This window comes from Hyperolius riggenbachi, chromosome 2, assembly GCF_040937935.1.
Source record: "Hyperolius riggenbachi isolate aHypRig1 chromosome 2, aHypRig1.pri, whole genome shotgun sequence".
Lineage (NCBI taxonomy): Eukaryota > Metazoa > Chordata > Amphibia > Anura > Hyperoliidae > Hyperolius > Hyperolius riggenbachi.
Genome location: NC_090647.1, coordinates 363,874,440 through 363,902,369, shown reverse-complemented (window position 1 = coordinate 363,902,369; position 27,930 = coordinate 363,874,440). Strand labels below are relative to the sequence as shown.

The 27,930-nt window shown below is 41.7% G+C and overlaps 1 protein-coding gene across 1 annotated transcript in view; it reads right to left on the bottom strand.

Annotated features, from left to right (window-relative positions):
- PTPN22 (protein tyrosine phosphatase non-receptor type 22) overlaps nt 1-27,930 on the bottom strand; it is a 202,673-nt gene that overhangs the window by 36,767 nt on the left and 137,976 nt on the right. The window contains exons 13-18 of the mRNA XM_068265572.1: nt 26,261-27,021; nt 17,720-17,803; nt 15,335-15,474; nt 12,650-12,677; nt 10,288-10,377; nt 2,871-2,980 (exon numbers count right to left, since the gene is read on the bottom strand). Coding sequence (XP_068121673.1) covers nt 2,871-2,980; nt 10,288-10,377; nt 12,650-12,677; nt 15,335-15,474; nt 17,720-17,803; nt 26,261-27,021 — 1,213 coding nt within the window. The remainder of the gene's footprint in view (nt 1-2,870; nt 2,981-10,287; nt 10,378-12,649; nt 12,678-15,334; nt 15,475-17,719; nt 17,804-26,260; nt 27,022-27,930) is intronic.

Genomic DNA, 27,930 nt, shown 5'->3' with positions numbered 1-27,930 from the left:
CAAGCTTTCTGCTACATGTGTAAGGCAGCATGCAAGGTAGAGGAACTCTGTGGCTCAGTACTGTGCATTTGCCTTCCTCAGTGTCTTAAAGCGGGATTGTCAACATAAAAATTAAATTTCAACAGCAACTGGTCTGAGTGTATTAAGTGATAAGGATGCTAATCCTGCATTTCAAACTTTCAAAACTTTTTCTGAATTATGAATTGGAGTTATCACATACTTAAGGAGCACTGGCCCTTTAGTAGTCAATGCCAAACAGTTGCATGCTGGGGGTTCTTTTTATCTATAATATATTCCTCATCTTCCATTTATTTCCCTGCCTAGCTGCTTATCTGAAACACAATCCCCTGCTCACTTGTGTTTACAAGCAAGGCTGAGGTGACTCAGCGATTGAAGGAGAAAAGAAAAAAAAAGTAAAGGGCAGAAATGACATCAGGATTTAGCCTAAACGGTGGGAAAAAGACATGGCCCCCACCAGGAACAGTATTCTTTTCATTTTCTATATAACATTCACTGAAATCAAAACGTGGACAGTACAATACATGTTATGTAAGTAGATCAAGTATTTATCTACTTATATATGTGTTTTTTTTCCCTGGCATAGTATGGCTAATCCTACTGCTTTAAGATGTGAGAATGAGTGTTGATTCTCCTGAGGGCCTATTCCTGCAATCTAATATTCACTTCAGATCAACATATAATGTGATCAGAACAATTGCATTGCCCCTTGATCGAGAGCTAATTCTTCTGTCTACAGATCATAGATTACTAAAAAAACAATCATAATCAAGATGCGGGTGGTCATGTGGACAGATGTGGCTGGTAAGTCTGTTTTTGGCTTCCCTCTCTGATTTGGCATTGCTTCTTGAGTTTCCCTCTCCTGTTTGCTCCTGATGGGACTTGGGGGTAAAAGAAGTGATGAACACTTGTGCACACTGGTCTGCCATGTCCATCTGACCAACTACCTTTCAGGAAATTGACTGGAACAATCAATCGCCCAAAAGATAGCTCATAGATCAGACTACTTCTGTAATTTGTACAATGCTGATTTGTAAATTAATCAAGAAACAGGATTGGTTGCTATGAAGAACACGCAAAAATAATGTGCTGCATAATTATTTCTCACATAGGAAAAGCCATTCTAAAAATTGAACTACCCAGTAATCCTGTCACAAAATATAGAAAAGGATGATGATAGTTGGCGTGTCAGAGCAGATTAGTGAGGTAGGCCTGATCACACCACACCCATAAGAAAAAGCAATTTCAGAGCCAAAACATTAAATAAACTGAAGTCAAACATAGAGCAGTCACAAAATGGCAACCTGTTTAAAGTTTTCCCATGCGCGCGTTACTTCTGGTTTAGACATAGATTGACATTTAAAGGGCGACTGAAGTGAGAGGGATATGGAGGCTGGCATATTTATTTCCTTTTAAACAATACCAGTTGCTTGGCTGTCCTGTTGGTCTATTTTGGCTGCAGTGGTGGCTGAATCACACCAGAAACAAGCATGCAGCTAATCTTCTCAGATCTGACAATAATGTAACACCTGATCTGCTGCATGCTAGATCAGGGTCTATGGCTAAAACTATTAGAGGCAGAGGATCAGCAGGACAGCCAGGGAACTGGTATTGCTTATAAGGAACTAAATATGGCAGCTTCCATATCCATCTATCTTCAGTTGTCCTTTAAGTAGCATAATAGATTAGTCTGTGGATATTAACATTTTAGCAGTACAGCATTTGATTGAGCAGAGATTTCAAATTGGAAGAATAGCTAAAATATCCTCTAAGGCCTGGTGCACACCAAAAACCGCTAGCAGATCCGCAAAATGCTAGCAGATTTTGAAACGCTTTTTCTTATTTTTCTGCAGCGTTTCAGCTAGCGTTTTGCGGTTTTGTGTAGCGGTTTTGGTATAGTAGATTTCATGTATTGTTACAGTAAGCTGTTACTGAACAGCTACTGTAACAAAAAACGCCTGGCAAACCGCTCTGAAGTGCCGTTTTTCAGAGCGGTTTGCGGTTTTCCTATACTTAAAGGGAAGATCCAAGCAAAAAAAAAAAATGAGTTTCACTTACCTGGGGCTTCTACCAGCCCCATGCAGCCATCCTGTGCCCTTGTAGTCACTCACTGCTGCTCCAGTCCCCCGCTGGCAGCTTGCCGACCTCAGAGGTCAGGGCCGAATTGCGTACATTTTTACGCATTCCAACTAGTGCAGGAACAAAAATGTACGCGTTGCACCACTAACGCGTAAAAATGTATGCGTTAATGTTCCTGCACTAGCGGGAATGTGTAAAAATGTACGCAATTCGGCCCTGACCTCTGAGGTCAGAAAGCTGCCAGCGGGGGACTGGAGCAGCAGTGAGTGACTACGAGGGCACAGGATGGCTGCATGGGGCTGGTAGAAGCCCCAGGTAAGTGAAACTCGTTTTTTTTTTTTGCTTGGACCTTCCCTTTAACATTGAGGCAGAAACGCATCCGCAATCCAAAATCTGCAGCAGCCCGGGAGTATGCGTTTCTGCAAAACGCCTCCCGTTCTGGTGTGCACCAGCCCATTGAAATACATTACCCTAGCGGATCCGCACCTGCAAGCAGATCGCAAACCGCAGCGGAAACGCTCCGGTGTGCACTAGGCCTAAATCACTACATTTCCTGAATCATTCAAAAGTATATGTGCCTGGATGTCTTTCTCTGAAGCTAATGCATGCTATGATTTTTGTATCTTATTCTACTCATCCCTGGTTACGTTAGAAAATCAGACTACTTGAGGTTGCCCAAGCAAATTACAAAATGAAAATTTTCCAATGATTCTATAAGTTTTCCTATCTGATCTTTGACAAACATGTAGGCAGGTACAGGGATAAGCATCTACCTTTTTCCTGGTCATTTTTTTTTCAGGCTCAGCAGATGATACAGAACCAGTGATTTCTGTTTCCATGAGAGGTGAAGCCTGGGTGTTATCAGGAACATTGTATTCCATGTCTGTAAAATAAAAACTTAGGGAATGAGTCACATAACTTGTCTAATGGATTATAGTTGTTTTTCCTATGTCATGCTTTATCGTTAGATACATTTTCAGTAGTTTCCAAATATTCAGTCAAAATAAGTTGTTTGGGAATTTAAATTCTATATTACTTTTCTTGTCTTCTTTTTAGTACTTGATTTTTTTTTTTTTTTGCTTGCTAGGTGCTGTAAAAAGTTTTCTAGAAGACTATTGTTGCTACTTGTTTTATACAAGTGCTGATTTCATTGGTGTGGGGACTAGGGACAACGTCTTTCTGTTTTTTTGTTTTTCATACAAGAACTCAGCCCTAATTACGTATTTACATATTGTGTAACTTTTAAGAATGAGGTAGTGTCTTTCTTAAGAAACCTTCCAAAAGCCATATTGTGCATTTGGAAATTATATAAAATCTCCTTGTTAGGGAGGTAGCTATACATATGAAAAATGTGCCATATTCGTATATTTATGTAGAGCTTTTGGCCTTCATTCAATACACTTTTTCTTCCAAGTTTTCTCCTAGGAGTGCATTTTTCATCTTATTAAAATAATACCATGCTTTCTGCAATTGAAAAAGTACCCAAAAAAAAAGCCCAGTATTGTCTTGCTTGCTGGTGGCTTCATAGGCATTTCATTGGCCCTTATCGAATTCACTTTTTCTCCCAAGTTTTCTCCTAGGTGATATTTTCACACCTTATCAATAAATTGCCTTTTACGCCACCAGCAAGCCCGGAAGTAATCAGAATGATTTTAACAGTACATTTTCACCCACTTTTTGGCACTTTTTCAGTGGCACAGTGCTGAAAAGTAATTTTAAACTGAAGATGAAAAATGATCTCCTAGGAGAAAAGGTGAATTGAATAAGGGCTATTCTCTTACCAACGCTTCGACAACATTTAGAACATTTTGAAAAGGGGAGTTAACACATTTTTATGGAATTATAAAGGTTCACATATTTAGAGAGAAAAACGTTATATTTCAAAGCAATAGATCAGTGGGTTGGAGGCGAGCCTAGTATTAAACTATCAAACGGCACCATTGGCTTAATTGACTGGATGGAGTACAGTATTCATGATGCCTAGTGGGTTCAGGCTGAGGCGGTCTCCTCTGCTCATCTTGCATTCTCTTCCCTGTACAGGCTAACATAGACCATAAGGTCAACAAGCAAATCTCTAACCAATTCATTTTGGAATCTTTATAATGCTGGATAGAAGTATAATGAACAGATAATGTTCCTTATTACGTTATTTTAAAATCCTAATTTTCCTCCTGATTTGGCTACCTAATAAAATAAAATATGAAAAAAGTGATTAAGTATTTGGAGAGAACATTACATCCTTTCTCTTCTGCAGTGTAATGGCAATATTCTGCATTTAGATTTTTTTCTGGCCTATGCATATTTGAAGTATTTTGGGAAAAGAAAAAGGAATCTGCCCTTGGATCTACTCATTTTATATGACATATGTAAAATGGATGATAGAGGTAGAACAATGTTATCTAGAAATTATTAAGGCTTGATGCTGGGAGTATACCATGAGTATGAGATGGCTCGATAGAAAATTTTGACAGGTCCGATCTGATTTCAATCATTTTTTCTGATCGGTTTTCTCATAGAAGTGAATGGAAATTGATCAAAAAAATGATAGGGAAAGTTAATTGGAAGATCAATTGGCCAGTAAATTTGCCAAAAAAGCTCATTGTGTATTCCCAGATATATAACCTTCTGCAAGCACCCAATACATGAGATGCTGGGGACAGGATTTTGATCAGCCACTAGGGACAAACATGTGATTAGAAAGATAACATAAGGGGAAGCTAACATTAGAGAAACTGTATAGAATGTACATTCCCAATTTCCCGATTAGTCCTTCCCTGAAACCATGCCACTTTGTTATCATGATAGTGAAGGGACAGGAAGTTTGTCATTTTCCAGTAGCACAATCATTCTGGAAACTGATTGAAGAAACAATAAATATATTTCAAACAAAATCTCCATCTCCCCTTGATCGAGTCTCCTGGCACCTCCTATCCTCAGAATCTTGAAGCCCATTTAAATGCAAACTTTATATATACTACCTGCAGCAAGCTGGAGAATTGCAAGTTCATGGAAGTCAAATACAGTGGCTTGCAAAAGTATTCGGCCCCCTTGAAGTTTTCCACATTTTGTCACATTACTGCCACAAACATGAATCAATTTTATTGGAATTCCACGTGAAAGACCAATACAAAGTGGTGTACCTGTGAGAAGTGGAACGAAAATCATACATGATTCCAAACATTTTTTTTTTACAAATAAATAACTTCAAAGAGGGGTGTGCATAATTATTCAGCCTCCTGAGTCAATACTTTGTAGAACCACCTTTTGCTGCAATTACAGCGGCCAGTCTTTTTAGGGTATGTCTCTACCAGCTTTTTACATCTGGAGACTGAAATCCTTGCCCATTCTTCTTTGCAAAACAGCTCCAGCTCAGTCAGATTAGATGGACAGTGTTTGTGAACAGCAGTTTTCAGATCTTGCCAAAGATTCTCGATTGGATTTGGATCTGGACTTTGATTGGGCCATTGTAAAACATGGATATGTTTTGTTTTAACCCATTCCATTGTTGCCCTGGCTTTATGTTTACGGTAGTTGTCCTGCTGGAAGGTGAACCCCTGCCCCAGTCTCAAGTATTTTGCAGACTCCAAGAAGTTTTCTTCCAAGATTGCTCTGTATTTGGCTCCATCCATCTTCCCATCAACTCTGACCAGCTTCCCTGCCCCTGCTGAAGAGAAGCACCCCCCACGTGATGCTGCCACCAGCATATTTGACAGTGGGGATGGTGTGTTCAGAGTGATTTGCAGTGCTAGTTTTCCGCCACAAATAGTGTTTTGCATTTTGGCCATAAAGTTCCATTTTGGTCTCATCTGACCAGAGCACCTTCTTCCACATGTTTGCTGTGTCCCTCACATGGCTAGTGGCAAACTGCAAACTGACTTCTTATGCTTTTCTGTTAACAATGGCTTTCTTCTTGCCACTCTTCAATAAAGGCCAACTTTGTGCAGTGCACAACTAATAGTTGTCCTATGGACAGATTCCCCCACCTGCAGCTCTTCCAGAGTCACCATGGGCTCTTGACTGCATTTCTGATCAGCGCTCTCCTTGCTCGGCCTGTGAGTTTAGGTGGACAGCCTTGTCTTGGTAGATTTACAGTTGTGCTATCCTCCTTCCATTTCTGAATGATCACTTGAACAGTGCTTCGTGGGATGTTCAAGGCTTTGGAAATCTTTTGTAGCCTAAGCCTGCTTTAAATTTCTCAATAACTTTATTCCTGACCTGTCTGGTGTGTTCTTTGGACTTCATGGTGTTGTTGCTCCCAATATTCTCTTAGACAACCTCTGAGGACGTCACTGAGCAGCTGTATTTGTACTGACATTAGATTGCACACAGGCCCACTCTATTTAGTCATTAGCACTCATCAGGCAATGTCTATGGGCAACTGACTGCACTCAGACCAAAGAGGGCTGAATAATTACGCACACCCCACTTTACAGTTATTTATTTGTAAAAAATGTTTGGAGTCATGTATGAATTTTGTTCCACTTCTCACGTGTACACCACTTTGTGTTGGTCTTCCTTGTGGAATTCCAATAAAATTGATTCATGTTTGTGGCAGTAATATGACAAAATGTGGAAAACTTCAAGGTGGCCGAATACTTTTGCAAGCCACTGTATGTTATTCTTCAAAATTGAAGCAAAATTAGAGGTTATGAAAGGAAAAAAAAAACCTTCTTAGTATACTAGACGATTGTAGAGATGAATGTGATCAATTTCAAAGCATTTATTATATTTTGAGGCACAGTACTTGTTTATTAGCTATAAACCCATTTTAAACTGCAGTCCAAAAATAATAGTTGAAGAGGCAGGTGGCATATTTTCTTCATTTTTTAAATAATGACATGGATGAAGGACCCCTTGGCAAAACTTTGCAATTTGGATCGATGACATATGCAGTTCCAGGTAAGCTGTTTAGGAGCATGAAAATTTTATATATAAAATTATGATATGGGACTACTGACAGTAATAACATGGGTTACCGCAAACCATCTCCTATTCCTCTCAGACATACAGCAGCTAATTTGCAAAACTATACTTTGTACATCAATGCCAAATCTCATAAAGACTGTGAACTGACACTGAAGACTCTGAAGAACTTTTACAGCATTACATAAACACAGAGAAAGTTTGGATCAGCACCCATCAAATTTGAGAGAAGCGTGTGCCCAAGCTTGTAGCATTCCACACCACTGGAGCCGTTATTTCAGTAAATCCACTTGAAGCAGGCACCAACGATGAAAGTAATCGTCTCTTTATTAATCACATCTGTTTAAAAGCAGCAGTATAACAACGACAGACCGTTGTTTCGAGCCACCATGCTCTTTATCAAGTTGCCAAAACTGCAATACACATATTAACCTTCCACCACTCCTTATATACCGTGTCAGCACCAATCAGTGGTCAGCGTTTGAATCAACCAATCACAGTGTATCAACAGTATGGAGGACCTGATGGGGAACTGTGTAGTATACAAAATCCACACCCCCTAGGCAAAACCACTCCCACTGTCTATATGTATTCAAAAATAAAAGTACTTTAGAATCTCTCCCACTAGAAACAAACAGTTGTCCCAACTCACCACCGTTCCCGCTGTGCACAGGAAGAGCCTCCGCATCACAGTATAACCAAAAAAGCCAAAACGCCGCTTTCGCCGCCGCCAGCCAATCAGCTGTTCAAGATGCCAGCCAATAAAAAGCCTCCTCTAGTAAGACGGCGACAAATCCGCATCAGTATGCGTCTTGACAAGTAAATGATGCGTATATTATGACGCATCAGGACGCTGGCCAATGAGCGACCAAGCCCAACTGACCAATCACAAAACAAAGGCCCCGCCTCCCAAGCAAAATGCCAATGCGCATCAAGCTAGCATGCTAAAGCGACCTATTAGGACGCAGAAATATGGAGGCAGTGTCCTATCCATGTGCAGGACAGTACTTCATTCAGTGGTTGTCTAAGCAACCATACACATAAATAAAGACTCTCCCCGTGCACAGCTACTCGGAAGCGAGAATAGACAACCATTATAGCCAAACAATTCTATACCACATATTACTAATATCTTACACTGTAATGACGGAAATTATTCAAACACCTCACACTGACCAATTAAAATATAAAAACCTGCGACCAAAAAAGAGACAAACATGCCACTTGGATAAAGACGCTATTCAAATGCAAAATGACTATCCTGTGTGGACCGTAATTCAATGTCCTTCACATCATCATTCACTTTAGACACAAACAGGTCCACCAGAGCGTTAGCTGGAGGCATGAAGGAACTCTTTGAGCGTAGTCCACTGGAAGACAGCGTAAGTTTCTCCATATTATCCCGCTGTACATCAGGAGAAGGAGTTGGTAGGGTACTAAAAAAGCTTTAAGTCTGATGTTCCTATAAAATCTGAATAGTTCCTGCTCGAGCTGAAAAAAATCTGGTCAGTTTGTCGGACTAAAGCCAAGTCCATAATTCAAGAGTTTCTCCTCGGCGGTAGATAATGGTTGTCCAGAGATGTTTACAACCAACTTCTGTGTTGGATTTACTTCCTCTGACGTAAGGTCATCTGACTGTTTTGACCTTTTTTGACGGTCCCTTTGTTGCTGGCGCCGGTACCTGGCTCTGCCTCTGCGTTTCCTCCTCCTTGTGGAGAAGAGCCCCTCGACCCCGGTAAAAAATCTGTATCAGATGAGTCGGGAGCAGAGTTACCAGAGCCGGGCCTACCTCCCCTAGGGATCCTCGGCTTCATTCTTGGTCGTCTAGAATTAATGGGGACCATTTTCTGCCAGGAATATACGTATCCCGTTTGGTAGTCAGACACATCACGATTATATTTAGACCTCTTAATTTCTTCAATCGATAGCTTATATGCATGTAACTTTTTCTCCAAATTCTCTGTAAAGAGTTTCAGCTCCTCCTCGGAAAGCAAGGATCTTAATTGACTGGCTACCTCGAGTATTTTCACATCCAGTGCCGGCAATTCGTGATGAATCGTATTGATCATATGCAACATAGCATCAAAGGATGCCTTATTGAAGATCCGTTCCCAAATGGAGCAAAAGTTCTTATTTTTAGTAAACAACTGTGGAGCAACCTGAGCCCGCATAGCTCTCAGTATTTTCCTACTACGACAGTATACTGTGAGGGTTAGGGCATGTAGTTCCAACTCAATCATTTGCCTCTTAAGCATCTCCAATTCACGTTTCAAGGGTTTGGCATCTGGTTTCTGAAGAAATGTCGTTTCACCATCTGTCAACGCCAATATCCTTGTGGACTGTTCACCAGTAAACGAAAAGATATCAGGACCGATATCAGATTCATTATCTCCCATGGTGCTATGATCCATTGTGGTGTAAGTCAGTAAACACAGAGAAAGTTTGGATCAGCACCCATCAAATTTGAGAGAAGCGTGTGCCCAAGCTTGTAGCATTCCACACCACTGGAGCCGTTAATTCAGTAAATCCATTTGGAGAAGGCACCAACGATGAAAGTAATCGTCTCTTTATTAATCACATCTGTTTAAAAGCAGCAGTATAACAACGACAGACCGCTGTTTCGAGCCACCATGCTCTTTATCAAGTTGCCAAAACTGCAATACACATATTAACCTTCCACCTCTCCTTATATACCGTGTCAGCACCAATCAATGGTCAGCGTTTGAATCAACCAATCACAGTGTATCAACAGTATGTAGGACCTGATGGGGAACTGTGTAGTATACAAAATCCACACCCCCTAGGCAAAACCACTCCCACTGTCTATATGTATTCAAAAATAAAAGTACTTTAGAGTCTCTCCCACTAGAAACAAACAGTTGCCCCAACTCACCACCGTTCCCGCTGTGCACAGGAAGAGCCTCCGCATCACAGTATAACAAAAAAAGCCAAAACGCCGCTTTCGCCGCCGCCAGCCAATCAGCTGTTCAAGATGCCAGCCAATAAAAAGCCTCCTCTAGTAAGACCAATGGGCTCTGCCATCACTGGTCGAGAGGAGTTGGGGGCTGCTGTACACATGCTGGATTCTCGGTAGAGTCAGTTGTTATTGGCCCCCTTGGCCTAAGTGTCTTCTACCTTGTGTAGGGAGCATATCAGGCTGAACTCACAGCATAATACAAATTGCTCTAATTTATATGACTTTGCAAAATCTCGTATTAACTGTTGTCTGTCTTTCACTATTGTATTACTAATTAGACTCATACTTACTGATTGCTTCTTCTGCTATAATGAAGGAATTCTCCGTTCTTGCTGGTATGGGAGGTGGAAGTGGAGAAGTTGATCTATCTTGTGTTTTTTCTAAGGCATAAAAACATTTTCTTAGTCATTGTTGCACATTTCAAATCCAAGCACAAGGAAGAATTTTTAAAAAGTTTTAAATAAATGTGGCGTTTTGTCAGCTATTTCAATTCTTTTTTCTATTTCCATTCCACTTTGCTTATAATCTGCTTTGAAGTAATTTTTTTTAAAATTCACTTTTAAAACTGTTTCTTCAGCCCTTGAAGAGTTTCATTCTTTCCATTAAAGTGACTTTCAGAGGTTTCCTCCTGCTGCACCAAGAAAAACAATACTCTTCTACAAAGCCCTGTCCATACTATGGACAAGTGGCTCTTTCCCACTTCTATGTGTTAGAGGTGAGGGTTACTACCACCATGCCTGTGGGGGTAAGTATTGGTAGGATGTATGGTGGCATCTAGAAGCCTCCAAAAAAAACCAACCCATATACTTTTCCTTTATATAGACAAATGTTTGACCCCTTACATAGATAGTGTTAATAATCTTTATTATTATTATTATTATTAAACAGAACAAAAAACTTCTGTATTCTTTTTTATTCATCTGTCACTTTCCATTGCTTAGTTTGGTTAACCAATGAGGTGGATTCTCATTGGCTTAGAACGTGGACCAAAGGGGAGCCCTGGCGGGAGGATTAAAGATGCTTTTGCCAAGGCTCTCTGTATTTTAGTGCAAGGGACTCCCAGTAGGAAGCAGCAGCGTGGCTGTGGTTGCAATGGAGGTGGCACTGCAGGGACAAGTCACGGTGCCAAGGGTGCTTGGCAGAGTTGTGGCAAGGAACAGCGCTGCAGGAATGGGAACCAACAGGGCCAGGGCACCCTAACAAGGGGCAGCAGGTAGCAATGGGGTGTGGCAGTCATTTGGCAGGGAAAGAAAAGAGAAGAAAGCAGGTGACAGTTAAAAAAAAGAAGTATAAGATAAAGGAGATTTTGTTTTTATCAACAGCCTGTTTCCTTGCCTTGTGTGTGCCCACCCCACTTCCCTCAATAGAGCAGTACACACTGCTCAGCTAGCAGCCAACACTTTTTTTCAGATCACTTAAAGGGAACCTAAAGCAAGAAGTATGTGGAGGCTCCCATATATATTTCATTTTAACTTCTTAAACTTTCAGGACGTAGATTCTAGGTCCTAATTAGTGCTGCAGTAGGTTCCAGGAGGTTGAAGCGTTGTCCGCCGCCGCACGTGCGCGTTGAAGCTGAGTCCACCATCTTGTATCATGACAACAGAGAAAGGTACTTACATGCTAAAGGATGGGGATCCTTTGAACTGCTGCTAAATTACCTTCATTTAAAATTGACAGATGAATGCTAAATAAATCAGCACAGGTTCCAAGCAACAAGATGAATTGTCAAAAATTGAATACATTTAAAAAAAATTCATTTGTGGTGGTGGCAGTGACCGAAACCTATTTGGAACCATATATAAACATGATGCAGAAATAATACCATCTCTTATGGTCCAAAGCTCTTGTGGTTTGATGAACAGGATTTTTAAATTGTTTTGGAAATCATGTATGCTGAATCCTCCATGCTAATAAAATGAAGGGCTATACAGCTTTAGCACACAGTTCAAAAGCCAACATCCATAATAATATGGGAATGCATTAGTGCCCATGCCATGAGAAACTTGAACTTTTGGGAAGCGTTAGTACTGAATGATAGAAATTTATTTTTAGAGGCGGCATTGAATACTTCAGAAGCTAATTCCAAGCCAGATTCTACAGGTATTACAGTAATGTGGATCCATAGGTAAAGTTTTGGCAGTATAGACCTGTCACACGTTGAAAACATTTAGTGCATTAGCAAACGAAAAATACAGCAAATGAACCCTGAACCATTAATCAGCTGAGATCCTTCATCAGGCAAGAATGGCACATTACATGTATACTAGCTAGTTTTTCACTAGCACATTTGCTAGGAGAGGTAATTTAACAGAGTGGTAAAGCTTGCTTGCATCAAATTCAAAAGGAGCATTTTTTTATTCCAAGACAATAATATTTCTCAGTTTCAACATTAGCTTTGTTCTCTTTGTACTATTTTCAGTATAATGAAGTGCTACCATGATGTGCAGATCATCGCATTCTGTTCTATTTTAATTTTACACAGTATCACAATTTTTTTGTGCTACAAACAACTGCAACTTTACGTTGTGTTTAAACAACACATTTAATTTTCTAATTTATGGGAAAAAAGTAATTGTAAAAACTGAATAAGATAATTTACCTCAAGTATATTTGTATGCAATAAATGGCCACTTTTCATTTGTAATAACTTACCGATTTTAGAGCCCCTTACTTTAACACTCTGAAAAATGAAATAGAAAAACAATTTCAGGATAGCAATTTGTACTAGTATAAAATATTAATACACTATTATGACGAGTTGTACAACAATGTTCTTTTTATTAAAAATGTATTGAAGAGACTATATTTTTTAAATATGTTTTTGTAAACAAAAGAGATCATATAGCTCAACTAAAAAGGTAATTTGCTATCTACACTCACCTAAAGGATTATTAGGAACACCATACTAATATGATGTTTGACCCCCCCTTTCGCCTTCAAAACTGCCTTAATTCTACGTGGCATTGATTGAACAAGGTGCTGAAAGCATCCTTTAGAAATGTTGGCCCATATTGATAGGATAGCATCTTGCAGTTGATGGAGATTTGTGGGATGCACGATCCAGGGCACAAAGCTCCCGTTCCATCACATCCCAAAGATGCTCTATTGGGTTGAGATCTGGTGACTGTGGGGGCCATTTTAGTACAGTGAACTCATTGTCATGTTCAAGAAATTAATTTGAAATGATTCAAGCTTTGTGGCGTGGTGCATTATCCTGCTGGAAGTAGCCATCAGAGAATAGGTACATGGTGGTCATGAAGGGATGGACATGGTCAGAAACAATGCTTGGGTAGCCTGTGGCATTTAAACAATGCCCAATTGGCACTAAGGGGCCTAAAATGTGCCAAGAAAACATCCCCCACACCATTACACCACCACCACCAGCTTGCACAGTGGTAACAACGCATGATGGTTCTATGTTTTCATTCTGTTTACTCCAAATTCTGACTCTATAGAGACTCATCAGACCAAGCAACATTTTTCCAGTCTTCAACTGTCCAATTTTGGTGAGCTCGTGCAAATTGTAGCTTTTTCCTATTTGTGGTGGAGATGAGTGGTACCCGGTGGGATCTTCTGCTGTTGTAGCCCATCCACCTCAAGGTTGTGCACGTTGTGGCTTCACAAATGCTTTACTGTATACTTGGGTTCAGTGAACGTTGCTCTTCTATCAGCTTGAATCAGTCGGCCCATTCTCCTCTGACCTCTAGCATCAACAAGGCATTTTCGCCCACAGAACTGCCGCATACTGGAAGTTTTTTCCTTTTCACACCATTCTTTGTAAATTTTAGAAATGGTTGTGCGTAAAAATCCCAGTAACTGAGCAGATTGTGAAATACTCAGACCGGCCCGTCTGGCACCAACAACCATGCCACGCTCAAAATTGCTTAAATCACCTTTCTTTCCCATTCTGACATTTAGTTTGGAGTTCAGGAGATTGTCTTGACCAGGACCACACCCCTAAATGCATTGAAGCAACTGCCATGTGATTGGTTGATTAGATAATTGCATTAATGAGAAATTGAACAGGTGTTCCTAATAATCCTTTAGGTGAGTGTATATTCCAATGTTCTCAACAAATGTTTCAGTTTTTTAAAGCAGTTATTAGTGTTCATACATTTTTACTCAGTACTTCTAGGGTTGAATCTAGCTAATATTTTCTGTATGGTGTATAAAGGTTTCCATATACTAAAGAAGAACTTTACTGAATATAGCCTAATGAATAAAATTGCTTATTTTTAACAATATTATTTTATAAACTATTTAGTCTGCAGGGGCTTAACTAGATTTAATAGGGCCCCCTGCAAAAATGATAGCATGGGGCCCCCTTAGTCCCCGAACCCCATGAGGGTCACAGGATTGGAAGTTGGAGAATGGCAGCAGGGAGTGTTCTGCTATGAAGCAGCATCTGGAAGCATGAAAAAATTACAGACACTCCCACTACTTGCTACTCTGCATGGTGGGAGGAGGTGGAAGGGATGGTTTTTGTGAACAAACTGCAAGGTTATTTTGCTAATTGACTTTGGTTGGAGAGAGGGAGGAGGAGGGGCCCCCAAAGCCTCCGGCCCCGCCTGCGATGGCACGGGTAGCAGGGGTGATTGTTACGCCCATGTTAGTCAGTGTTTGCCCATTGTAAAACATTTCCTCTTCCCAATTTACACATTCTTAAAACAGACCTGATGAGTACTCTGCTTCTACCTGTGCCACTGAGACAGCCTATTTCAGAGGGAAGAGATGAAAAGAGAAGTAGTGCACAGCCAGCCACAGTATGTGGCATTCCAGAACTGCCACAATGATTTCCTGCTACTTAATGAAGTGCCGTAGTTAGCCATTGCTGCATTATGTAAAAAGGAGGGGATACAGTTATAGGAAGAGTCATTCTGTCTCTTTTTTCACTTCATCACAGGTGGCGACATCTTTACTGCTAGTAGGTGCATCAGTGCGGAAATGTTTGTTTACAGTGAGTTCTGAAGTCAGTATAAACAATACTAGGTCTCCCAGAATCCTCTGGAAGGAGAGTTCTGCACAACTATACAGCCTAGGATAAGTATCACTTTGAGGGTGGTGTTACATACTAATATACAGCGATATGTAGATATAGGAAGTGTTAGGAAGTGTTTCTGATGAAGTGGGTATCCTGAATAATGTATTACATTCTACTATATGTCACTATGGTGCCTCTTTAAATCTAGACATGTTATTAATATTGTAGTATTTATATTACCTATACAAACAGGTGGGGATTCTAACTTAGTAATATTAAACATTCAGTTTCTTATCTTTTTGTCTTGGAAATTGTATGAAAAAGCATGAAGCTCTGTACAAATGTTATGCAGATACCTTGCTGCGTGCCATGAGTCTGAAATCATCCGTTTTCAGCTGGGAAACACCAGCCCATTCGCTTGATATGCCAATTCTTTCGCTAGGAGCTTTGGCTTGCAAATTAGGCTGCAGTTGTGTAGGCATCTGAGATGGCTCATCTAGACAAAACATCAGAGCATCAAAATCTACCAAAAGCATGACTGAACAGTTTCTAAAGATTATTTTCTAACCTCATGAGAGAACCAACATTTAATGGAACTTTAATTACCTGGGGCTTCCTCCAGCCCCTTGTAGTCTGTCAGTGCCTTCAATATCCTCCCAGTCTGAACCCTCTGCTGCTGGGATATCTGTGATCCAGCTTGGTTGTCGGCCACTAAGCATACACTGTTCTGGACAGCACGCCTCCACCATTTCTCTCCCATGGCTGGAGTGTTCTGAGCAAGCACAGTTACAAGTCTAAAGAACTGTGCACTTGCCGAATGCTCCTGGCCCTGGGAGCATGATCGGGGAGGTGCGTGGCCCCAGGTAAGTAATAATTTCAGTTCTATTCATCTCAGGTACACTTTACAAAATAAACTTTTCTTCTGTAATAGTGACACTCTATAATAATATGTATTTTTTTTTTACATAAATGTCTTTCAAGTAAGCAAGGTATGGAAAGGCTTTTAATTTGTTACAGGGGCGCCTTTAGGCATAGGCAGTACAGGCCATTGCCTGGAGTGACATTGGTCCTGGGGGCGCTATATTGCTGGATTAAGCCCCACCCCTGAACAAAGCCCTGTCCCCTGACTGAAGCCCCGCCGCATGGGTGTTCTATTACTTTGTTCTGCTGTATCTGCTTAGCGTAAGTTGCAGGCAGGTGCCACTGTGCCCCTCTGTGCCTTGTGAATCATTTTTCCCCCCTTTGTGCCTCTTTCCGTCCCTTTTGTGCCTCCTTCAGTCCCCCTGTGCCTTTTTCTTTCCTCCTGTGCCTCCTTTTGTCCCCCTGTGTGCCTCAATCTGTCCCCCATTGTGCCTCCTCCTTCCCCCCTTTGTGCCTCCTTCTGCCCCACTTTGTGCCTCCATATGTGCCCCTGTGTGCCTCCTTCAGTTCCCCTGTGCCTCTTTCTGTTCTCTTTTGTGCCTCCTTCTGGCCCTCATGCTTTCTTCTGTCCCCTTGTACCTCCCGCTGCCCCTCAGTGTACCTCCTTCTGTCCTCCTGTGCCTCGTTTTGTCCCCATTGTGCCTCGTTTTGTCCCCATTGTGCCTCTTTCTGTCCCCCTGTGTGCCTCCTTCTGTCCCCTTGTGCCTCCTTCTGTCCTCCTTTGTGACTTATTCTGACCCTCGTGCCTTCTTATGTCCTCCTGTGCCTCCTTCTGTCCCCTTTTGTGCCTCCTTCAATCCCCCTGTGCCTCCTTCTGTCCCCCTTTGTGCCTCATGAAAGTGGAGCCCTGCCCATGTGTATTTTCTGGTTAAACGCTGCCCACATTACATGTATTTTTGGTGAAACTCTGTCGCATTTACGTGTGTTTTTCTGGTGAAACGCTGCTGCAATAAGTGTAATTTCTGGTGAAATGCTCCCGCATTATGATTATTTTCTGGTGAAACATTGCAGCATTACGATTATTTTCTGGTCAAACGCTGCCACATTATGATTATTTTCTGGTAAAAAGCTGCTGTAATAAGATTATTTTCTGGTGAAACGCTTTCGCAATACATGTATTTTCTGGTGAAAAGCTGCCGCATTACGATTATTTTCATGGGGGGGGGGGCTAGACACCACACATTTTCTCGCTTGGAGTGACAAAATGGCTAGAGGCGCCCCAGATTGGCTAGCTGCAGTAGTATAGGATTTTGGGTAAGGTGAAATCACTGATTTGTGTTTGCCTGAAGACAGACCATCTTCTTTTTAGGGTTTTTTCACATATTGTGCCGGGCGATTTGCACTAGGCATAAGAGCCAACCACCACGTACTGCACCATTACATACATTTAGTAACATGTAGTGGACTGCGCTGACAAGGAAACCGGAGTGATCCTGCCCCCAACAAGTCTTGCCCCTCAGTCACATGCAGACTGCTGGACGGGAAATATGTCACCTGAATATCCCCAACTGTGCATGCACATCGCACTGCTACTAGGGAAAACAATTCAAAATGTTACCAGTGCCCTTCACTTGCATTGCTTACTGTACCACGCACAACATGCAGTAATGCACTGCAGACTCTGTGTCAGCCTAACCACTTCCGGTGCATCGCAGGAACTGTAACATGCTTCATTAATGTATATGGCCCCTGCGACGAGCTGTGGTGGGGAGAGTAACGCGATGCGATTTCGCAGCATGGACACCTTAATTTATTTTTTTTACTAATATACTGTAGGAGATTTCATAATAACTTGTAAACACAAAGTTTTCTTTACTTACCAATCTCAGTAGCTACCATAAAGGATTCAGGTGTGCGCTCAGGCAAAGGAGGAGGGCTTTCCTCATTGGATTCAACAACAGAGACTGAATAAAAGAAACCATACAATAAGGTTTAATTTTTAAAAATGACTCAGTAGTAAGACAAAATAGGTCAACCACATGTATCCACAGACATTTGCTGAGCATTTAAATGATTCTTTGTTTAGGATTCCTCTATTATTTTGTCTCACCCTAGTTTGGGGGAAAAGTAATCAGCCTGAATGGATTTTCTTGGCTGAAGGTACAATTGAGATAATATGCTGTGGGCAGTTCAAAGCTCTTTATCTCCCTCACTTCTCTGTGGAAAAAAATCAGCTAAACCAAGCAGCATGTTCATGCACAGATTCTTCTCTTGAAGAACTGTTCTCTAGTCACACTACTTTATTTAAATGGGGCCGTGCTTTGTTCATTTGACTACAGTTTAAACTATTACCAGACCTAAGAACTTGAGCAGAGGAAAGCTCAGTCCTCAGGGAACCTACTTCTCCACTGTGTTTCCAAAAACTTGAGGTTGTTTTGAGAAACCAGTAGATGAGGTAGTATCACATTCTCATGACAACCAGATGTTGCTTGAACCAGTACAGAGTCAAAAATTAGGTAACTCACCAACACTTAATGACTCATAAGTGATACATTATTCATCTGTATATGTATTTAATATTTAGCACTTTAGCATTCCTTAATTTACATATGTATTTGAAAACACGTTATTGGAACCTTAAAGGGAACCACAAATAAAAAATAAATAATACATACGATACCCTAGTGGGTCAAGGAAGCTCAACTGAATGACAAGCAAACACATCGTAACATCTAATTGAAGTCTACAAAGAACAAAAATTTGATTCTTATCTCAGTAGTGGAAAGCGTCTGGATAGCCCAGAGGCTTCTTGGATTCTCTTACAGCCCACTATTCTAACACTGGGTCCTTTGAAAGGTGGCCATACACTCGATAGATTAGCAGCAGATAGATCATCAGATAGATTTTCTGAGCTATCTTATGTGTTTAGGACATTTCTTTACTAGGAACAGATTTCCAATAGATTTCAGAATGAAATCTATTGAAAATCGATCTGATGGCATTTGTTTGCCATCAGATTTCCATTAGGTCCAATGCAAATTGATAAGCAATCTCATCAGATCGACCTAGATTTTCCAGCATGTCATATCGATTGAAATCGTTCGAAATCGGCCGCAAATTGATCGGTCAGGCAATCAAGTTGCGATAGATTGATCGATCAATCGATTTCGATCGATCGATCGGCCGCTAATCGGCTGAGTGTATGGACCCTTTAAACCTGTAGGACAAGAACTTGTCTAATAGGTCTCTTGAGATCCATGGATGCCCAGAAGACCAAAGTGCAAGTGCACATAGAAAAAAAGCCTAGCTGCTTTGTTCTACTGGGCATGCATGGACCTCACACGGGCATGCCCATCCCGAATACGCTTGTACGCATCTGGGAGTGGGACCACAAGAAAGAGTAATGTGCAGGGGTACATTTATTATTGTTGCTAGTGAGTTGAGTGCAAGATATTACCCGTAATTAAAATATTGGTAATATCTCCAAACTGTTTATGCCTAACATTAACCTCACTCTCCATGCCTAACATTAATCTCCATCTCCATACCTAACTCCTAACAATAATCTCCCTCTCCATGTCTACCTCCTTCTCTACTACCTTATTGCCTAAGGCCAGGTTCACACTAGGATGCAAACACAGCATATGTGTAAACGGCGTGGTAAGCGCATCTGCTCAGGACGTGGGCACATCCTGAGTGGATGTACTGGCGTTGTTCACATTGGCCCCTGTGTTTGTATCGCCACCCATACATTGGTACCTCTGATTCTTCTCCCATTGTCCGCAATGTCCCCGCTCGTAAAGAGACCAAGAAGCATGAGTCTTCCTGTTGGTTTGAAAAAAAAACCATGTGAAATCTACCTAACAACAGGGAGGATTCTCATTGGTACACATGAACTAATTTTCCTGTTGCAGGAGGATTCCTATTGTTTTTTTGCAAACCAACAGGAAGCACTATGCGTTATGGTCTTGAGGATGAGCAGCAAACAAGCGGAGACAGAGGCATTGCATCACCACAGGATTGGTGATCGATTATCATGAGGTGGCAAGCTCAGTGGGAACAGACACCGTCTATTCACAGAGGCTTCCATTGCATCCAATTTGTAGCATTTGTGGTGTGCTCACAGTTCGGCTGTGGAAAAATGCAGCAGGTCGGAACTTTACATTAACGAGCCCGATTGCGGCACATTAGGGAGCCAGCGCGTCACAGTGACACTCTCCACACACTGCTCTGACTGCGGGAGCGCTAATAGGACGGCATCCCACGTGGTAGCCCAAACAGACACCACAACCGGCCTGGAGCTGACAGGTGTATTATCCACGCATGGCTGCCGTCCGCACACCGCTGACTTCTGTGACATCTGGCTGCTGATTGCTGAGTGAAGTGGAGCCACTTTCACTACAGTGGGCCCCCACGGGAAGACGAATACAGTGGAAGTGGTGAGATCATTCCAATAGAGATGAATAAATCCTCTTTTCCCCTTACCGCTGCAAAATAACTGCATGATTCTTCCATGTGGCTGCATTTATCACCATCATAATTATTGCTGCTGTGCAGGTTGGACTCTATACCCCCTATGGGGAGCTAATAGCTGAAAACACGAAATCATTGCTCATGCAATTGAAAAAGTGTGACTGGTTGGGCCCATATGTCAGTATGCAAGGTTGTTGGTGAGTGTAATGCCGGCTTAGCTTAGATAGTTCTGGCTATAAGCTTTGAGCATGCTTACAAGGCGTTGCTGCTCCAGCATAATATTTTTAGCTGGTTTTTATATGCTTATTTTTGCATGCAATTAAAGAGACACTGAAGCGGAAAAAAATATATATGATATAGTGAATTGGTTGTGTACTATTAATAATTACTAGAAGATTAGCAGCAAAGAAAATATTCTCATACTTTTATTTTCAGGTATATAGTGTTTTTTCTAACATTGCATCATTCTACAATATGTGCAGATTACACAACACTCAGCATTCAAAATGAGTCTTTCAGAGCAGTCTTTGAAGTAATGACCTCTCCTCTAGCAGAGAAAAAGTAAACAGTTCACTTGCAGTTGAGATAATCAAAGTCAGATAACGGCCCTCTCCATGACTAACTTAGTCGGAGAGCTTAATGGCTTGTTTGCATAGAGATAACAACTGGAGTTTCTCAACTCTTCCTGTACTGGAAACAATTAGACTGATGTATCTGAGCTTAATGTTTTATTTCTTAGCTGTACTACACATACAAATCATAATATCATAATTTTTTTTCGCTTCAGTGTCTCTTTAAGCAAATGTGTGATTTATATATAATTTTTCTAATAAATACAAGATTATCTGGTTTACATATCAGGGACCCGTGCCTTTCTTTGTTCTCACCGGAACTTTACATTAGCAGTCTGGCGATTGTATTGTGCATTTTAGTTTTTTTGACAGTGTAAAAGCATCGTATTAATAACATAGGATGCATTTACCATTAGTTTTCTACATTTTATTGTTTTGCGGTAAATACAGCATATTAAGCTTTAGCGTGAACGAGTCCTAACGTTGACCCTCAGATACATTATATCCGAACCCTGTACCTATAACACTAAACACCCGTCCCTGCCTACACTGTGGCTGAACTCATATTCAATCCGTGTGCTGTTTCCGCCACTATATGAGTTTGGCTACACTGTAGTTGAACTCATAACTGATCTGTGCATCTGTCCTACCACTATATGGGCTCGATTCACAAAGCGGTGCTAACCCAGTTAGAGACTTTGGGCTCGATTCACAAAGCGGTGCTAACCCAGTTAGAGACTTTAGGCGTGATAACCATTGCACCACGCTGGTGAAAAGCAAGTTTAGGTGTGATAAGTTTAGGTGTGATAAGTTTAGGTGTGATAAGTTTAGGCATGCTAAGTTTAGATAAGTTTAGATCGCACGCAAAGTTCCGCATGCAAAGCAGCGCCATTAAACTCTATGCGAAGTGCACCAGACTTTGCTAGCGCAAAACTTTTGATCAACTGTGCACTGCGGTGCTAACCCAGTTGGTGCTTAAACTTATCATGCCTAAACTTATCACACCTAAACTTAACATGCCTAAACTTATCACACCTAAACTTATCATGCCTAAACTGAGTTTAGGCATGATAAAGGGCTTTTCACCAGCGTGCTAACTGTTAGCACCGCTTTGTGAATCAGGCCCTTTAGGCGTGATAACCATTGCTGGTGAAAAGCCAGTTTAGGCGTGATAAGCTTAGGGGCCTGATTCACAAAGCGGTGCTAACAGTTAGCACGCTGGTGAAAAGCCCTTTATCACGCCTAAACTCAGTTTAGGCATGATAAGTTTAGGGGCCTGATTCACAAAGCGGTGATAACTCAGTTATCATGCCTAAAAGACTTTAGGCATGATAACCTTTGCACCACACTGGTGAAAAGCCAGTTTAGGCGTGATAAGTTTAGGTGTGATAAGTTTAGGGGCTCGATTCACCAAGCGGTGCAAAGTGTTAGCACCGTGGTGAAAAGGCCCTTATCACGCCTAAAGTCACTTTAGGCATGATAAGAAGAAACTCGCGCGAAGTTGCCGCGCGTACGCGCGTACGCGCGTACGCGCGTAAGTGCGCGCGCAACACCCGACGCTTCGCGCGAAGCTCCCATTAAGCCCTATGGGACTTTGCGCGCGCTCTTACGGTAACTTCGCGCGAAGAGCAGGAAAAATCGGTGATAACTCAGTGGTGAAAAGGTCATCACGCCTAAAGTCTTTTAGGCGTGATAACTGGGTTATCACCGCTTTGTGAATCGAGGCCTAGGTGTGATAAGTTTAGGCATGCTAAGTTTAGATAAGTGTAGATAGCGTGCAAAGTCCCGCACGCAAAGCAGCGCCATTAAACTCTATGCGAAGTGCACCAGACTTTGCTAATGCAAAACATTTGATCAGCTGTGCACTGCGGTGCTAACGCAGTTGGTGCTTAAACTTATCATGCCTAAACTTATCACATCTAAACTTATCATGCCTAAACTTATCACACCTAAACTTATCACACCTAAACTTATCATGCCTAAACTGAGTTTAGGCGTGATAAAGGGCTTTTCAACAGCGTGCTAACTGTTAGCACCGCTTTGTGAATCAGGCCCTAGGTGTGATAAGTTTATGCACTTCGCATAGAGTTTAATGGCGCTGCTTTGCGTGCGGGACTTTGCACGCAATCTACACTTATCTAAACTTAGCATGCCTAAACTTATCACACCTAAACTTATCACACCTAAACTTATCACGCCTAAACTGGCTTTTCACCAGCGTGGTGCAATGGTTATCACGCCTAAAGTCTCTAACTGGGTTAGCACCGCTTTGTGAATCGAGCCCAAGGTGTGATAAGTTTAGGTGTGATAAGTTTAGGAGTGATAAGTTTAGATAAGTGTAGATAGCGCGCAAAGTCCCGCACGCGAAGCAGCGCCATTAAACTCTATGCGAAGTGCACCAGACTTTGCTAGCACAAAACTTTTGATCAGCTGTGCCCTGCGGTGCTAACGCAGTTGGTGCTTAAACTTATCATGCCTAAACTTATCACACCTAAACTTATCATGCCTAAACTTATCACACCTAAACTTATCACACCTAAACTTATCATGCCTAAACTGAGTATAGGCATGATAAAGGGCTTTTCACCAGGGTGCTAACTGTTAGCACCGCTTTGTGAATCAGGCCCTATGGGCTCGATTCACAAAGCTGTGCTAACCCAGTTAGAGACTTTAGGCGTGATAACCATTGCACCACGCTGGTGAAAAGCTAGTTTAGGCGTGATAAGTTTAGGTGTGATAAGTTTAGGTGTGATAAGTTTAGGCATGCTAAGTTTAGATAAGTGTAGATGGCGTGCAAAGTCCAGCACGCAAAGCAGCGCCATTAAACTCTATGCGAAGTGCACCAGACTTTGCTAGCGCAAAACTTTTGATCTGCTGTGCACTGCGGTGCTAACGCAGTTGGTGCTTAAACTTATCATGCCTAAACTTATCACGCCTAAACTTATCATGCCTAAACTTATCACGCCTAAACTTATCACACCTAAACTTATCATGCCTAAACTGAGTTTAGGCGTGATAAAGGGCTTTTCACCTGCGTGCTAACTGTTAGCACCGCTTTGTGAATCAGGCCCTATGAGTTCAAAAGGAACTATATCAGTGCGCTCAAACTCCCTCTCTATCCAAAGCTGCATACAATGAGGTGCACCTCCTGCCCAAATACAATTGTCCAAAGATGTTGCTCTCAGTCCAAGTTGTGCTGGTGTTGTACTTTGTTCTCTGGTTGAACTTGATGGACATATGTCTTTTTTCAACCCAAATAACTGTATAGTATGTAAGTGACACTCTCACATTGCACTATCCTGATAGAAAGTTGTAATCACCTCCACCACACACGATATGACGAAACTCACCAAATATATGAGACCACCAGGGTCTTCACACGCCTTGGGGATATTGCCAGGTCACCCCCGACCCCCTGCAATTATCTTCTTCACAATGCTTCTCTTCAGATATCCTATATCATACAACCGCTCACTTAGATATCACTTCTTCCTCTACATATAACCTCAAATAAAAATGCCCCCATAGCGTAACTCCATTAAAACTTTAAAATATATATATAAAACATATTGCACTCACATAGATTGCAACAAAATCCAGGCATAGAGTATTTATACAGGCTCTCCCCTGTTTAGGTGGCCATGGCTGGCTTAGCAGGATCCCCTCCAGGCGTCCTGTCTAGCTGATCGGGGCTGCTGCACGCACAGCTCCACTCACGCCGTCCTATCATTAAGCTTCAGTCCACGCACAGCCACTTACTGGATCTGCCCTACTAGTTTCATCATCAAGACTCATCAGGGAGTGCAATAGGTTTTATATATATTAAAGTTTTAAATGAAGTTACGCTACGGGAGATTTTTTTATTTGAGGTTATATGTGGAGGAAGAAATTATATCTAACAGTGAGTGGTTGTATGATGCGGGATATCTGAAGAGAAACATTGTGAAGAGGGTAATCAGTATTTGAAGGATATTTGGTCGTGAGAGGTCGGGGGTGACCTGGTAATATCCCCAAGGTGTGTGAAGACCCTGATGGTCTCATATATTTGGTGAGTGTCATCATATTGGGTGTGGTGCAGGTCACTACAGCTGTCTATCAAGATAGTGCAACGTGGGAGTATCGCTTGGACTGAGAGGAACATCTTTGGACAGCTATATGAGTTCAACTACAGTGTAGTTGAACTCATACCTGATCTGTATGCCAACCCTTCCAGTATCTGAAAACTAATCTGTAGAGAACTAATTTCCAAGCAGTGCACTGTCCCAACCACTTTCTGAGTTTGGCTACAGTGTAGCCGAACTTATTACTGATGTGTGCGCTGTCCCTACGACAATATGAATTTGTGTACAGTGTTCAGCTATGGCTACACGCATTATACTGTGTGTTACCATAACAAGGTGCGTTTTCCCAGTAACGCGTGTGGTGCTAACACCTGGCGGTGTTCCCCATGCATTAGGACTGGTAAAATTGCCATATACTGCCTTTTATACTAGCGATTGTAACTGTATGTAATTTGTGTAATATGATAGGCTGGACAAACAGACATGCTTGGATAAACACCTTGCTATGCATGAGTATATAGCATTCATAAGATTTGTATTATTTTGTTTGATTGTTTGTTATATATGTTACGGCCAGAACCCGAAGTGTGGCCACTTCTAGTTCTGGCCGGCCACTTCGGGTTCTGGCCGGCCAATGTGTGAAGTGGCCGCAGCGCAGCGGCCAATGTTAGAAATGTAATGTTTACGCTGTCTCGCTGCGGCCAAATTGATGAGAACTTGCTTAATTTAATGAAATATAGCCGGCGGCAATGTAATAGATGAAGCCGCCGGCTTTCGCACTGCCTCTCTCCTCTCCCCCCCCCCTTCCATACAATAAGTAGCAGCCGGCGGGGACACGCGTGTCCCGAGAGTCGTTCGTGGCGGCAGGGGAATCCTGCCGTTCCTGCAGAGCGGGTGCTGGCAGAAGCAATGTCTGCAGCCTCCCTGCTCTGCTGCCCTGCTGCGATGAACGACTCTCCGGCTGCATGTCCCCGGCTGCTACTTATTGTATGGGAGGAGGGGAGAGGAGAGAGAGTGGGGGGGGGGGGGGGGGGGGGGGAGAGGAGAGAGGCAGTGTGAAAGCCGGCGGCTTCATCTATTACATTGCCGCTGGCTATATTTCATTAAATTAAGCAAGTTGTCATCAATTTGGCCGCAGCGAGACGGCGTAAACATTACATTTCTAACATTGGCCGCTGCACTGCGGCCACTTCGCACATTGGCCGGCCAGAACCCGAAGTGGCTGGCCAGAACGCGAAGTGGCCACACTTCGGGTTCTGGCCGTAACATATACATAGACTAGAAATAAAGTACGGTAAGCTAAAAATAATTTTACCTGTACAATTTATGCTGTTGAGAGGAGGAGCTTCTGTTCCTTGGAGTTTCTCATCTTTACAAAATTGATTATCTTGGGATATAGTATCATATGAACTAGCCAGGGGGATGATAAGGTCTTCCATATTTTTGGCTTGGGGTAGAGGATTATCGGGGCAGATAACTTCAACACAAAAATCTGGAAATTTTGGTGAGCAGGGATCAGATGAGGATGATGGAGAAAAGTAAGGGTCTTCTGTCAAGCGCACATACGTATTATTACTGTGATCAGAAGTAATATTACCTAGAGAACCTGAAAACATGGAACCTTGGTGATGATTAGCAAAAAATCTCTGTTTCCCAGTAGGAGATATTACGTTTCTTGGGGTGTGTGGACAAATATCCGATGCATCAGTGATCTGTTCAGAAATGAAAGATTGTCTGTGAAGTTCAGACGGTGTGGATTTGGTTTGTAATAATGGTGCATGTCCACTGTAACTTCTTCTGTCTCCAGTAGGTGGCTGAGGGCAAGGTCTACTATCTTTTGGATCTTGAGCATTTTTGGGCAGTATTGTCCTTGGAAGAGGTCGGGGAAAACTTTGTATTTCAGTAGTCTGAATGCAAATGTTATTTGACATTAACATGTCACCCATTTTATATATCTTTGATGGTGATGAAGGTCCCATTGTGCTATTACTTTTTATTCCAGTATTGCTGGCCATTGTGGATGCATGCCATGAATGTGTATTAGTTTCCTCTTGCATCATATATTCACCTGTATAACTTTGAAGATAAAGATGTCAAATTTGTAGGAATTAATGTGAAGCCTTTTTCATATTAAACTATATATATATATATATATATATATATATATATATATATATATATATATATACAGTATATACCGGTACATATATATATATACTGTGTATATGTAAATTTGTATAATAAAATCAGAGGAGCGCTGGAAATGAATCATTAAACAAGATTTATTGTTAAAATGCTTCCATTATAAGTAAAAAATGACCATACACTAATCATTCATACACACTACCCCACACACTCACTGGGAGCTTGCTGATGACCCTCTAAAAATAGGGGCAAAAATTGAATGGAAAATATCCAAAATAGAAAAAAACTATCTTCATCTAAAATACTATAGTTCCATAAAAATCTGTATATGTTTTCCCAGTATGGATATCCGTGTCAAATAATCTCGTCCAAAAGGTCACAAAATATAGTTTAAAATATTGTACTGTTACATATGAAAATAAAGAGCATAGCGCCGCCTATTGTGACCAAATAACAATAAGTGACGCTGCTACAGAGTTACTCACTAACTCTCTGCCTCTGGATCCCTACAAGTTGAGTCCTCCGTGGGAGCAATTCAAATGCCGGGTAAAGTCCAGTCTCCTCCACACGCCACTCGTCAGCACCCGCGGCTGTGTCTTCGGATTGCTCCGCCTACTTCCTTGAATGGAGACGTCACTTCCGTGCGTCTCAGCTGCCACTACTACCTTGCGTTCCAGCCTATTCAGAATGTGAATATTCTACTTCACTCCGCAGGTCCAGCTTTGAAATAAGTGCAGCGATATTCCAGTCGATCTATGGGGTGCCCCAATAAAGATCAAATCAACATGTTTCAACATACACGGATGTCTTCATCAGGATTATTGGAATTCCAATAATCCT